This window comes from Asterias amurensis, chromosome 14 (assembly GCF_032118995.1).
Source record: "Asterias amurensis chromosome 14, ASM3211899v1".
Classification (NCBI taxonomy): Eukaryota; Metazoa; Echinodermata; class Asteroidea; order Forcipulatida; family Asteriidae; genus Asterias; species Asterias amurensis.
The window spans coordinates 18,160,014-18,173,859 of NC_092661.1; the positions used below are offsets into that span (position 1 = coordinate 18,160,014).

A 13,846-nucleotide genomic window follows, 5' to 3' on the forward strand; every position below is an offset into this window, starting at 1 on the left:
TGGAAAAGTTTGCGGTAACACCATGTAATTACTATCTTTAATGAGTTGGGGTGGTTCTGAAAAGAATCGTTGGCTTCAGCTCGACGTTTCGATCAGTTTGCTCTGATCGTCTGAGACTTACACTGTCTGTATTTACCCCTAAACCATCTTCTATTTCTTTGTTTTAATCGTGTGTTGTATTAGGAGGTTCTGTGAGACTGGTTTACCAGAGAAGTCAATCCAGATTAAGTTGAAAGGTTCTGGGGGTCAGAGTTTCTGTGCGTTTCTCTCCCATGGTGTCTATGTTGAATTAGAAGGAGATTCTAATGACTATGTTGGCAAGGTAATATACAAATAATTGTTGTTTTCATCTAAACCTTTTATGAGCAATCCCCGGAGTGCCTACTTAAATAAGCCACTAGTTGAAAACCGATTCAACACACTTTGATTCCATTCATAAATACCTTTTCGGTCAAAAAACAGCAACACTTTTCGTCAAAAAGTAAAACAAATGCAAAAATTATAATTCTTCAATGATTTCTTTCAACTCAACACCCCTCCAGCTATGAAAAGGTAAGGCCCTCGGGTAAACAACTCCTTATAAGGAGATTGCTGTGCGCGTCGCGCGTATCGCTTAATGTGGCACAACTGTCCCGGCCGTTGCTTTCGACCAATAGAAATGAAGAAACTGTCTTATAAGCACAGGTGCAAGCTCACGTGTCGCATGTTTCAACATTTGTTACTGGTCATTATCAAAGGTTTAAACACCCCCACGTAACGCGCTCTCCACCAATAGGAATAGCAAAACTGTCTTAGGTATTTATGAATGAATAATAATTAATAATAATACTATGATAATAAATAGTAGTGCGCACATATCCACCCTGCTGGGTTTTTAAGGCGCAGATTTAGTAAGAATAAAACAAATTATAACTAAATCTGCTGCACTTCTGTGATTGAATCCTCTGAAGGGTCTATCAGGAGGCACAGTTATCGTCTATCCACCCAAAGATTTACCCTCGGACTTCAAAACGGAAGATAACATCATCGTAGGCAATGTGTGTCTGTATGGAGCTACTAGGGGGACGGCTTACTTTAGAGGTGTAGCTGCTGAGAGATTCTGTGTACGCAACTCTGGAGCTACTGCTGTGTGTGAAGTAAGGGACATATCATTACTTCAACCAATTTAATTCACAATGTTTTTACTTTAACTGTGCTGTAGCCATTTTTATCATGACATTAAAGGCAGTGGAAACTGTTGGTAATTACTCAAAATAATTAGCATAAAACCTTAACAGGGAGAGGTTGACAGTGTAAAACATTGTGAGAAACAGCTCCCTCTGAAGTGACATTCATGTAGTTATCGAGAAAGAAGTAATTTTCCACGAATTTGATTTCGAGACCTTAAATTTAGAATTTGAGGTCTCAAAATCAACCATCTAAAAGCACACAGCTTCGTGTGACAAGGGTGCTTTTTTCTTTCGTTATTATATTGCAACTTTGACGGCCAATTGAGCTCAAATTTTCACAGGTTTGTTATTTTATGCATATGTTGAGATACACCAAGTGAGAAGGCTGGTCTTTGACAATTACCAATAGTGTCCAATGTCTTTAGATGATGACATTTCAGTTGGTAACAACGGTTAACTTGCATCTAAACAAGCATGATTTGTTCAATTGTTCAATTTTATTTAGCTTTATTAGGTAAAGTTATTGGTTGATTAATAATGAGTAGTTATTGATATGAGTATTTAGTCAGCGTAATTAAATGTATCATTGGTGGTCTATTTGGTATGACACTGCTCTACAATTGCAAAGATCGTGGGTTCAAATCCCACCCGAGTAATATGCCTGTGTTTTTTTGTTTTCACAGAACTCTGGGGAAAGTACTGAGTATACAGTGCTAACACACATCGGTTTATATGGGTAAAACCAAAATGAATATTTTTATCCCCGATGCAAATTTAACATCTATCATTGGTTTATTTGTTTGTTTGTTTATGTGTAGGGTGTTGGTAACCATGGTTGTGAATACATGACGGGTGGGCGGGCCATCATTCTTGGACCCACTGGATGTAACTTTGCTGCTGGCATGTCTGGAGGTATTGCTTATGTCTTGGATAGGTAAATTTCAACCGTTTTTAATAATAATAACACAGCATTTGTAAAGGCGTACTTTAATCTGTAGAAACTCAAAGGCGCTGGTCAAGATGGAACAAGAGGGAACTCTCAAATGGAAGGGAAAGCAAGTGTGAACAGGCGTGTCTTCAGTTGCTGCTGAAAAGGGAGATGTTGTGTTTTTCTCCGAGGTTTCCTGGGAGTGAATTCCAGAACCTGTGTGCTATGCTGGGCAAAAAACTGTACAATTTCGAGGCATGCTTGTTTGGATTATTATATTCTACTTTAAAACCATATGCATTTCATAAGAAACGGCTCAACGCTTTTCAAAGACCAACTCGACCGATCCAAGGCAATGTGTTCCTTTAAGCAGAACAGATCAGGGCCCAACTTTATAAAGCCTGTAAGCACAAAAACTTGCTAAGCACAGAAGAGTATTGCTTACCATTCAAAATAACATTTAGTTTACATTGCTGTGACTGGTGCCCCACTCAATTTTTGCAAAGAAATTTGTAAAGCGGTATTTTCTGCTTACCGACTTTATGAAATTGGGCCCAGATATTATGCTAGTTTTTCTCACACACCTGAAGGTGTTTTGAACACACGGCTAAAAAGCTTTGGTCAAGAAATGCTTCTTTTTTAAAGGGTTTTTTTTTTCCATTTTCTGTAGATCGGGAAACTTTCCCGTTCTGTGCAACAAGGAATCAGTAACGCTCCGACCTGTCTGCAAGACCATTGATGTTACATTCATTAAGGAGCAACTCAAGAACTTTGTTGAATTGACGGGGTCTGAGGTTGCCTCAAGAATACTCGCAAACTGGGAGGAAGAAGTGAAATATTTTGTAAAGGTAAGTTTTCTTCCCTATTTCGGATTTGGTCTAAGAAATATTTGCAGAGTGTTATGTCAGCTTCAGTAAGACCTGATTGTTTTGCACATTTTTGGAGTGGCTTACATTGTCTTCTATGGAAGGTAGGGTTTACCATCAGTAATCGCATACTAAAAACTTATTTGTAAGAAGAACTGCAGTTGTCGATAAAGTATAACATTTTGAGAAATGATTCTCTTCTAGAGATTGTGTTCTCAGAAAAACATCAATCTGGGCCTGATTTCACAAAGCAATAAAGTCCATCATAAGACAAATTTTCAGTATCACTATAGTGATTTGCATTGTGATTTCACACTTCACTATGCAACTAAGACTGATTTGTAGTTGTGATCAATTTTAGCTCTTTGTGAAATTGATCCCTGAGATAAGTTTTATTTAGGATCAGATTTTGTATACCTTTTACGGATTTTACTTGATGTGTGGATGAAACCAGATTTATGTCAATATCTCAAAAATATTACCTTTTGATTTGAAGTTTTCACAGGTAACATCTATTAGGTACATATCCACAATTATATACTATGAAAACAATTGAATGGTTGCAAAAACCAATGGTGTACTTTGTATTTATTCATTACCACATCTCTTAGACTTTGTTTGCGGTATAAAAACTACAGATATTTGAAAAACAAACCATATAAAAAGTGTTACTTTTCTTCAAATGTTGCATTTAGGTCTTCCCCAATGAGTACAGACGGGCCCTGATCAAGATCAAAGAAGAAACCCTTGCCAAGCAGATGGAGTCATCAGACCAAGTGGTTCCCAATGGATTCACCAATCAAACTGACCCAATTGAGTTGAATGAAGGGAAACCAACCAATGGGAAGACAGAACCCAAAGTGATTGACATTGAAGATGCTGTACCTGATGCTGAAGTGGATAAAAGGAACATGGACAAGATTCTGGACAAAACAAGGTAGGACTTTATCCCCTTCTACTCTTCATGGAATGGGAAAAAATTTAGCAGTTAGTCTATACCAGATGTCGAAAGAGTTAGGACTAATAACAACGTATGGCTAGTCCTAAGTTAGGACGAGTAACTCATCCTTACTCGAGATAAGACTAGTCTTAACTCTTTGTGAAATCCACCCCAGATTTAAAAAAAGGGCTCTACTGAAAGGGTGGCTTCTATGGAATCCTGACAACATCTAAATGGAAATAAAGCAGAACCTGACTGTTTTTGCATGTAAAGTACTGTTGTCGGCTAGGTTTTCTGTGCTTTTTATAAAATTTTTATTTTCAGGAACACTGAGTAAAAATTAGCCTTCATATCCATCATTTTCGGGATCAGCACCCGCAAATTAGGTAAACAAGGTTTGTTATCAACTTTTACTCAAAAATGTCGCTCGAAGTTATTGTTTTTGAAATCCGGTCTAGACTATTGAGTAAGCAACTACAAACTGACCAGATTTGACAGGATTTAAACCTATTTCCATTAATATTTGTTTTCAGGGGATTTGTGAAATACAAGAGGAACAATCAGCAATATCGGAAGGTGTCTGTTCGTATGAAAGACTGGAATGAGATTTATGATCATAAAGGAGTCAGGAAGGAACTTCGCACTCAGGCAGCAAGGTATATAACTCACCGTGTATCATTGCTTTAAACATACAAGAGTTTACTAAAGGATTTGCTCTGGTCTTACCTATCTTTCTAACATAACTGTGAGTTCCTTGACAATTACCAATAGTGTTCGTTGTCTTTAAGTTCATCCACCCAACAACTTGACCCTTCTGCGGAAAAATTGTTATTCATCAAAGTGTACCACTACATGTATTATCTTTTGTAGGTGTATGGACTGTGGCACCCCCTTCTGCCAGGGGCATACAGGCTGCCCACTTGGTAATATCATCCCATCTTGGAATGACCTCATATTCAAAGGTCAATGGAGGGATGCCCTGGAGAGGTTAGAGGTCACCAATAACTTTCCTGAGTTTACTGGAAGGTGTTGCCCTGCACCATGTGAGGTAGGATTACTATCATAACATATGTAAGATTCTCTGGCGTGTCATGTCCGAGTGGTTAAGAGCACCGGATTAAAGCTCTTTATGTTTTGATCAGCAGAGTGTGGGTTCGAATCTCGGTCATGACACAGGCTACGTAAAATTGGGGAGGTAGTGCTTTCTGCTCTGCCGACCAGGCTTGGGACTGTAAAAGGGGTCATCCTCTTTCACTAGGAGTAGGTGGCAACGGCCTCTGGACAAAATAATTGTAGCCCACACCTTGTGGTGACTTGCATAACAAAAAACTATCAAAGAGGCTTGTAACTAAACATTCAATTAAATTTAAGTCCACATCTTTAGATATGAGTAATACTGTTGGCAGCAACGACAATATGAAGAATAAGGTTTTTCAGCAATTCGGCCACAGCCACTGCCAAAGCTGTCATTTCGACTTGGCTTTGCAAATATATGTTTGATAACTTGTATTTTAAAAGAATAAAGCCCAGTTCATACTTTGACAAATTCACAACGAACAATTTGCAACAGTTTTACTGTGAAACATCCTGTGAAACATTTGCTTTGAAAACGTTAAAATTCGCTTCGCATTCGCAGGAAGTATAAACTGAGCTTTAATGTCAATTGAAAGGCTTTCACATTTTTTATTTGTGTTTTATCTTTTTTATATTTCCATATATCAGGGAGCCTGCGTCTTGGGTATCAATGCACCTGCAGTAACAATCAAGAACATTGAGAATGCCATTATTGACCATGCGTTTGAGCAAGGATGGATGAAGCCTCGTCCACCAGCGTTCCGCACTGGGAAGATAGTTGCTGTGGTTGGGAGCGGACCAGCTGGCCTTGCAGCAGCAGCTCAGCTTAATAAAGCTGGTCACCTTGTGACAGTGTATGAGAGAAGTGATCGGATTGGTGGATTGTTGATGTATGGGATTCCATCAATGAAACTCAGTAAAGCGGTAAGTTCATCAGATTGAAACACCTGTTTCAGATAGGTGACTAGAGATGCGCCAAACCAACTGCAAAAGTCAATCTTTTGACTTCAAGCGCTTAGCGGTTGCAGACGTCAAATTTTGTATGGGGGTGTTCATCAGATTGTAACACCCGTTTCAGACGCGCCAAGTAGATTAGGAGCAACTCTAATATTCCGAACGACTGCGAAAGTCAATCTTTTGACTTTGAGTGCTTTGAATGTTTCATATGTCAAACTTTTCATGTTCTTACGCCTCAGATTAGTTTTCTAGATAGATGGCGCGCTATAAATGCTCATTAATGATAATAGAATTTGGTTTTGCGCGACTCTGTAACGCCTGTCTGAAATGGGTATACAACTTTGATGGTGATAAATATTTGTTTGTATGCTATGATCAATCAGATTACACTCATAAGACCTTCTTGGGTACAAAATGTTTATTTGGATCCAAAGAAATTGTTGGTTGAGGTCTTATTATGAGTTTTCCCTTTAACCTACATCTAAGAGACACATTCAGTCTGTGAAGTGTCTTTCGCAACTCTGGTTTTAATATTACAGTATTATGGAGTTCTAAACATGATAATCAGGAAAACTGTTTATTGGAATTGTGTGTGTAGCAACTTGCTAAATGCGCTTGCCTTTTCAGAAAGAAAGACCACTTGTACTTATTGAACTGAAGTTTAAATAAAGGAGAACAAATTCCTTGTTTCTCTTCAGATAAAATGTATCAAACTCGCTGATCTACTTATTTAGCATACTGTTCCTGCTCCTTTAAAAATTTACAACTCAAGGGGGTTATTGAAAATTTAAAATGCCATTACTTCAAAGTACCTTCTAAGATCTGGATTCCAGGTTACGACTTGCTTTTCTAGCAGTGACTCGTATCCCTATTAAAGGTTCACAAATGTCTGTTTGATGCATCAGGTTGTACAGCGTCGTGTTGATCTAATGCGTGATGAAGGTGTCGTGTTTGTCACTAATGCAAATGTGGGGGACACAGTTAGCCCAAAACAGCTACTGGAAAATCATGATGCGTTGCTGCTCTGTACGGGATCAACGCGTCCTAGAGATCTACCCATCAAAGGTAATAACATTTTCAAAATAATGGGCCATAAAAGATATATCTTTAGCACTTTGTTTTTATTAATTAAAGTTTACTGTATTGTTGAGTGATGGCTTTTTCAGATTTGTTGTTGGAGGTTGGCAAACATTTGGGAATCAAAGACGATCTTGGTCTGCCTCACAATTCTTTCTTGAACAGAAAATAAATGGGATTCTAAAAAAGTGAAAAGATCCTGGCAATGTTTTCTGTAATTTTAAGACCTACATGTTTCAGAAGTTCTTACTGTCATTGGGGAGTCGAACTCAAGCTCTGGTGTTTCTGATCAGCAGAGTGTGGGTTCAAGTTTCAGTTTTGGCATTTGTGTTTGTTTGCGGCTTGCTAGACAAATAAAGAACACAGTTAGATTTATCCTAAATAGAGACATGGTTTGTTCCTATGTTTCTTGCATGGATGGCAGCAGAATGCACCACAACACCTTGTAAATTCCTTTGAGGTGCTACATAAATGTACATGTAGGTGTCATAATACACAATCTTAGCCAACACTGCCATAAACATTTCTCCACCTCAGAATATTGGCACATCATAAATGTTTCTTGTTGTCATTTTGATCAGGTCGCAATCTTGATGGAATCCACTTTGCCATGGATTTCTTAGGGGCATGGCAGAAGCGTCAGATGGGCAACGATAATGTCTTCTTAGATGCCAAAGACAAGGATATTATCATCATAGGGGGAGGTGACACTGGCGTTGACTGCATAGGAACCTCACTGCGTATGGTAAGCTACCCTCAAAGGTTTAGTACCGAATTAGTTTCATCGTCAAGTCGTTTTGCTATGTGTGCACACCAAAATGTGGATTTCCACTTGGATTGCTTTTAATTCTGTGAGATGACGATCAAATTAAAATAAGTAACTATTCAAAAACAGTTTCAACAAAAAATGAACATACAATTTTAAATCTTCACAAGTCCCTTGGTTATTTTGTTCATTGGAACATGATTATTGGAATGAATTCATTTCTCCCAAAACTATGCTTAAATGTACATATACTTTTTGATAAAGAGGTTCTTTTTTTTAATTTGGTATACATGTATTTCTTTCAAAACAAGTCTTTTAAAGCCATTGGTGACTTTCGGTAAACAGTATTTTCCAAAGGCCCACACTACGTGTATCACAACTTATATATAAAATAACAAACCTGTGAAAAAAAGGCTCAATCGGTCATCGGAGTAGGGAGAAAATAATGGGAAAACCCACCCTTGTTTACACACGTTTCTCCGTGTCATGACATGTGTTTAAAATAAATCCGTAATTCTCGATATCGAGAATTGATAATTGTTTAATGTTTTCTCAAAAAGTAAAGCGTTTCATGGAATAATATTTCAAGAGAGGTCTTTCACCATTACCTGCTGTAAACCCTGTAGGTTATTTGTAAATCTGTGATTTATTATTTTTTTTACTGTTCCGAAAGTGTCCAATGGCTTTAAGTCAACATTTATTTTGATGTGCATATTTCTGTCCTCAGAATGCAAGAAGTATAACTACTTTTGAGATACTCTCCGAGCCACCGCCCACAAGGGCCAAGAGCAACCCTTGGCCAACATGGCCTCGTGTTCTGAGGTTTGATTATGGTCATGATGAGGTGAAGCTCAAACACGGACATGACCCAAGGAACTTTGATATTCTTAGTGAGGTAAGAAAGTTTTTCACTTTCAAAACTGTTATCAGTTATCATGGCCAGAGTGGTTGCAAACGCAAAATAGTTTAACCTCCAGAAATCAAGGTGAATGTAGGAACTTTGTCTTACTTCATATAAAGGCAATAGACACTTAAAATTACTCATAATAATTGTTAGCATTAAAACTTACGTGGTAACGCACAATGGAGAGCTGTTGATTGTACAAAACATTGTGAGAAACGGCTCCCTCTGAAGTAACTTAGTTTTTGAGAAAGGTAATAATCTCACTCAAATAATAAAAGACTTCAGCTGAAGCCTTTTATTATGCATCTGAAAGCACACAAAGTAATGCAACGAAGGAATTTTTTCTTTCATTATTCTCTTGCAAGTTTGATGACCAAATTTGCTTCTCCTCATTGAACCCAAGTCTCGACACTCATGGGGTGACAGGTCTTTTTCTGTAGCCGCGCCACGCATCTGGAACTCTCTACCACTTAATCTTCAATCTTGTCTTTGTACCGCAAAATTCAAGTCTCTTCTCAAAACTTATCTTATGTCACAGGTTTTCAATGACTAATTTTGTTGTGTCTGTTTTTCTTTGTGTTGTGTTTTTGTTTTGTTTTGTTTTGGTTTACTGCGCCTTGAACACCCAGCAGGGTGGATATGTGCGCATTACAAGTCTTATTATTATTATTATTATTATTATTATTATTATTATTATTATTATTATTATTATTATTATTATTATTAATTACGAAGCGTGTCCTGTGCCTTTAAAGAAGCTATGACATAGATAAGCTCTTGTTGTTTTTAAGTCCAATGAAACTCACTGATTTCACTTTCCATGTTGTGTAGGAATTTCTTGATGATGGCAATGGTAATGTCTCTGGCATCCGTACCTGCCAAGTGGAATGGAAACGTGACTCAACTGGCCGCTATTCCATGGAGAAGATTCCAGGCTCAGAAAAGACATTTAAAGCAGACTTGGTTTTCTTAGCCATGGGTTTCCTTGGACCTGAAGACAGGATCGTCACTCAGCTTGGTCTGGATCAGGACCCAAGAGCCAATATTGCATCACAACCTGGCAAATATAGGACCAGTAGCCCACGGATTTATACAGCTGGAGGTAAGATTGATTTTATGTTATTGAAGCTACCCTTTTCTCTTTAAAGGCAGTGGACACTATTGGTAATTACTCAAAATAATTATTAGCATAAAACCTTACTTGGTAACGAGTAATGGGGAGAGGTTGGTAGTATAAAACATTGTGAGAAACGGCTCCCTTTGAAGTGGCGTAGTTTTCGAGAAAGAAGTAATTTTCCACGAATTTGATTTCGAGACCTCAGATTTAGAACTTGAGGTCTTGAAATCAAGCATCTGAAAGCACACAACTCCTTGTGACAAGGGTGTTTTTTCTTTCATTGTTGTCTCGCAACTTCGACGACCGATTGAGCTCAAATTTTCACAAGTTTGTTATTGTAAGCATATGTTGAGGTACACCAAGTGAGAAGACTGGTCTTTGACAATTACCAATAGTCTCCAGTGTTTTTAAAGCATGCAAAGGTAAAACAATGAAAGCTAAATGTTTTTATGTTATTTATTTCTAATTAGAGGACAAATACTATGGACAAAGTTGCCATTATGCTCTTTTAACAAAAAACTATGAATAACAAAATATATTTTTGTACATTTCTGTAAGTTCAAAAAATTGATAGAGTCAGGAATAAAAGTGTTGCTATAAGGAGGTTATAATTTTATGAACAAATTCATATATATTTTTTTTCCTCATCCATTTGTCAGATTGTCACCGTGGTCAGTCCCTTGTCGTCCATGCAATCAATGAGGGCCGGCAAGCTGCTCGTGAGGTCGATTTGGATCTGATGGGTCACACCTCCCTCGCTGGACCCGGAGGGGTGGTGTTCACCCCTGGTGTAAAAATTGGTAAGCCCAAGTCTGGAGCGGGAATCAAAAACCAGCAGCAGGTTGTTGAATGTGTCGCTTGAAGGGGTGTGTGTACCTCTAGGGGGTACAGACTAGGTCAGATTATGTTTCCTATTAAAGGAATGTTACAGAATGGGGTTTGAGGGGGGGGGGGTTCGTGCAAATGTATAAGGAAAATCATACAGTTATGGTCACAAAAAAGAAAAATCTGTTTGGTTTTGAGATTTTGTTAAGTTTTTTTTTCTGTCAAACAGCATAGGCCTAGTCCTTGTTGTTGTAAATTGTATATTTTTAGAATTGAAAAGGCCAAAGGTCATGGAAACATACTTTTAAATCATTGATGGTTGACTGTTTGTAAACAAATTTATACTCCGGCCAAAAAATTATTTTTTTTCTCATAAAAATGTTTTATCAACTGAAGGAATCCACCTTGAAAAGGCACAACTAATTGTTTAAAGGATCTTGAGATGAAGGATACAAAATAAACGCATTGTTGGCAATAATTAATATTTTCATTTTATAAATAAATTGTAATTGTCTTGTTCTACATTTGAACATGTTGAATATGTGATCATTATTTCCCTTTGAGAGCTTTCTGCCTTAGCAAATGTAAGCAAATATTGTGTGTGAGTGATTTGACCATTTATCTTAAACTAAACTGACAGTTTTTGTCTGGTTTTCCATGTGAAGAAAAAAGACCAACAAGTATTCAGAGTACCCCATGTCACATCACATACACGTCATTTTCTGGTTGTCTATAATTAGAAATCTTTATCTGAGGGTAAACAAAGTACAGAAACAGTGTTTTTGTCTTGTACATGTACTTTGTGCTAAACCATGTTAGCCATTTAATATTATGATATCAGTGGTATTGGTAATTTCTTTGTATATTGTCTCATGTACATTTTCTTGACTGTATATTAAACATAAATATTTCACCTATCACTAAAGGATTAACCTTGATTAATTTTGATGCGTTAATATTTACCAATTGATACATAACAATTATGACACAACTAAAAACAATTTTTTTTTCTCAACCAGATTTGAATAAGTGAACTTTTCATTTGCATTGCAACATCATGGTGTACACAATCTTGGAGTATACATTGGATTGCTTAATATTGTAAGCCTGTGTGCCACATTCTCAAAAGTGTGCTTGAAACTCTAGTAGTATGAACTTCAAAATATTTGCTTGCATAGATTTCAGAGGTACGACCATAGAGCAAGGGTTGAACAGTTGTGCTTACTTTGATTAAGTCTAACTTGTATGGAGTTGAGTTAATACCTTATAGTCAGGAATCATTGTGTTAGAAATAAATTTTTCTGATGGACGTTTTTCTGCACAAATATCTTTACTTATATGTGTGTATAATACGACCAATTGATATATTTTGGGGAAGTTGGTGTAGTTAATGCTTGGTGTTCAATATATTCTACTTATAAACTGTTGTGAAATATTTCATATTGTTGTAAGTAACAATATAGGTAAAGATGATTATTTATGATGAGATGCTCATAGAGATAGCTCTGGTAGAAGAAAAAGGTCAGAGGTTAATAGACCACCTTTGGCCTGCCATCATTCAGGTCAAACAATGAAAACATGCACAAGTGTAAAGGCCCGGTCACACAGGCCCTGATAACAAGAAAGAAAACGATAAAAATGCACGTCCTCGATTGGTTGAAATGCTCCATGCAGAATCCACGCTCATTCAACTAATCGAGGTCATGCATTTTTATCATCATTTTCGTTCTCATTATTGGGGCCTGTGTGACCGGCCCGTAAGTGCTACAATGTACACATGACTCAATAGCTCTTCAATGACCTCGGTGAGGGGGGCTGGTTTTAGGCTTGTTTTGTCATATGCATGTGGTCTATAGCACTCCGCACTAATGCTAAGAACCCGGATCTCAGACAAGTGTGCCAAATTGCATTAAAACATACTCGTATGTACTTGTCCTAACTATACTACTTGTGCCATTTGGTGTGTCGATGATGTGTAGATGGCATTAGTTGTGGAATGTTTGTTTGTTGGGTATTTTGAGCAAAAGAGATATCACTATTGATGAGTGCTTTTCTATGGGGAGCTGAAGACAGCTTGTCTGGTCCTAAATTTACTACATGTACATTTATCAATGCATGATAACTGGGTTGCTGGTTTATCTAATACTGACTGCGCAACTATGTAAGAATATTGAGAGAATGCTGCAATGATTGACAAAACATTGCAGAATATTTAATATTTATTATCCATGTGCACGATACAATGCTCAGCTGCCAGTCCTCTGTGTGCTATTGTGGATTACTATAAACTAGAGTAAATTTCATTTATAAAGTTCAGTAGCATCATGTAGGGTTGAAATGTTCTATCACATTCTGCATTTAATCCCATTTGTGTCACATATCATTTTGGTTGGTTTTTAGAAATTTGCAACAGCTATTTTTTTCCTTTGTTAGCTATTTCTTTCCAAATTAATGTCAAAACAGATATTGTGGAACTAAATACTCTCCATGTATATGTACATGTACATGTAATTTGAGTAGCTAGTCTAATCATGTAATATAGTTGGAGTGTAAATCATGCCTTGTAAATATGACCACTTTTATCCTTGGTGAGAAATTAAAGGTGCTAACTGTCTTGTGCTAAATCAGAACAAAAAGCAAGTGTTTTGTTTGGTAGGTTCATACATGCAGTTAATTTGTTTTAAGTTCAAGATGTTTTGTTGCACCCTTCATGTTTGGGGTTAAATTACCAAGCAGTATAGAGCGTTAAAGGGAGCGGACACAATTGGTAATTACTCAAAATAATTGTTAGCACAAAAACTTACTTGGTAACGAGCAATGTAGAGCTGCTGATAGCATAAAACATTGTGAGAAACGGCTCCCTCAGAAGTAACGTGTTTCGAGAAAGAAATAATTTTCCACGAATTTGATTATGAGACCTCAGAATTCGATTTTGAGGTCCCGAAATCAAGCATCTGAAAGCACACAATCTTGTATTACAAGGGTGTTTTTTTTTCTTCCAATTTTATCGCACATCTTCGACGACCAATTGAGCTCGAATGTTCACATGGTTTGTTATTTTGTGCATATGTTGAGATACACCAAGTGAGATTACTGGTCTTCAACAATTACCAAACGTGTCCAGTGCCTTTAAGTCAAGTGACACAACACTAAATGTTTATTTGAAGAACAATTGTTTTCTAATTAACTTAAAATTATACTGATTTAGCTTCACTAATCACCC

General features: G+C 37.2%; 1 protein-coding gene across 1 annotated transcript in view; it reads left to right on the forward strand.

The window, feature by feature from the left end:
- Positions 1-13,686, forward strand: part of LOC139947381 (uncharacterized) — a 41,094-nt gene extending 27,408 nt beyond the window's left edge. Inside the window, exons 25-37 of the mRNA XM_071945287.1 lie at positions 184-322; positions 951-1,136; positions 1,988-2,103; positions 2,768-2,945; positions 3,659-3,900; positions 4,437-4,559; positions 4,774-4,951; positions 5,626-5,901; positions 6,840-6,999; positions 7,593-7,756; positions 8,505-8,672; positions 9,513-9,783; positions 10,458-13,686. Coding sequence (XP_071801388.1) covers positions 184-322; positions 951-1,136; positions 1,988-2,103; positions 2,768-2,945; positions 3,659-3,900; positions 4,437-4,559; positions 4,774-4,951; positions 5,626-5,901; positions 6,840-6,999; positions 7,593-7,756; positions 8,505-8,672; positions 9,513-9,783; positions 10,458-10,660 — 2,404 coding nt within the window. The 3' untranslated portion in view covers positions 10,661-13,686. The remainder of the gene's footprint in view (positions 1-183; positions 323-950; positions 1,137-1,987; positions 2,104-2,767; positions 2,946-3,658; positions 3,901-4,436; positions 4,560-4,773; positions 4,952-5,625; positions 5,902-6,839; positions 7,000-7,592; positions 7,757-8,504; positions 8,673-9,512; positions 9,784-10,457) is intronic.
- The last annotated feature ends 160 nt before the right edge of the window (positions 13,687-13,846 follow it).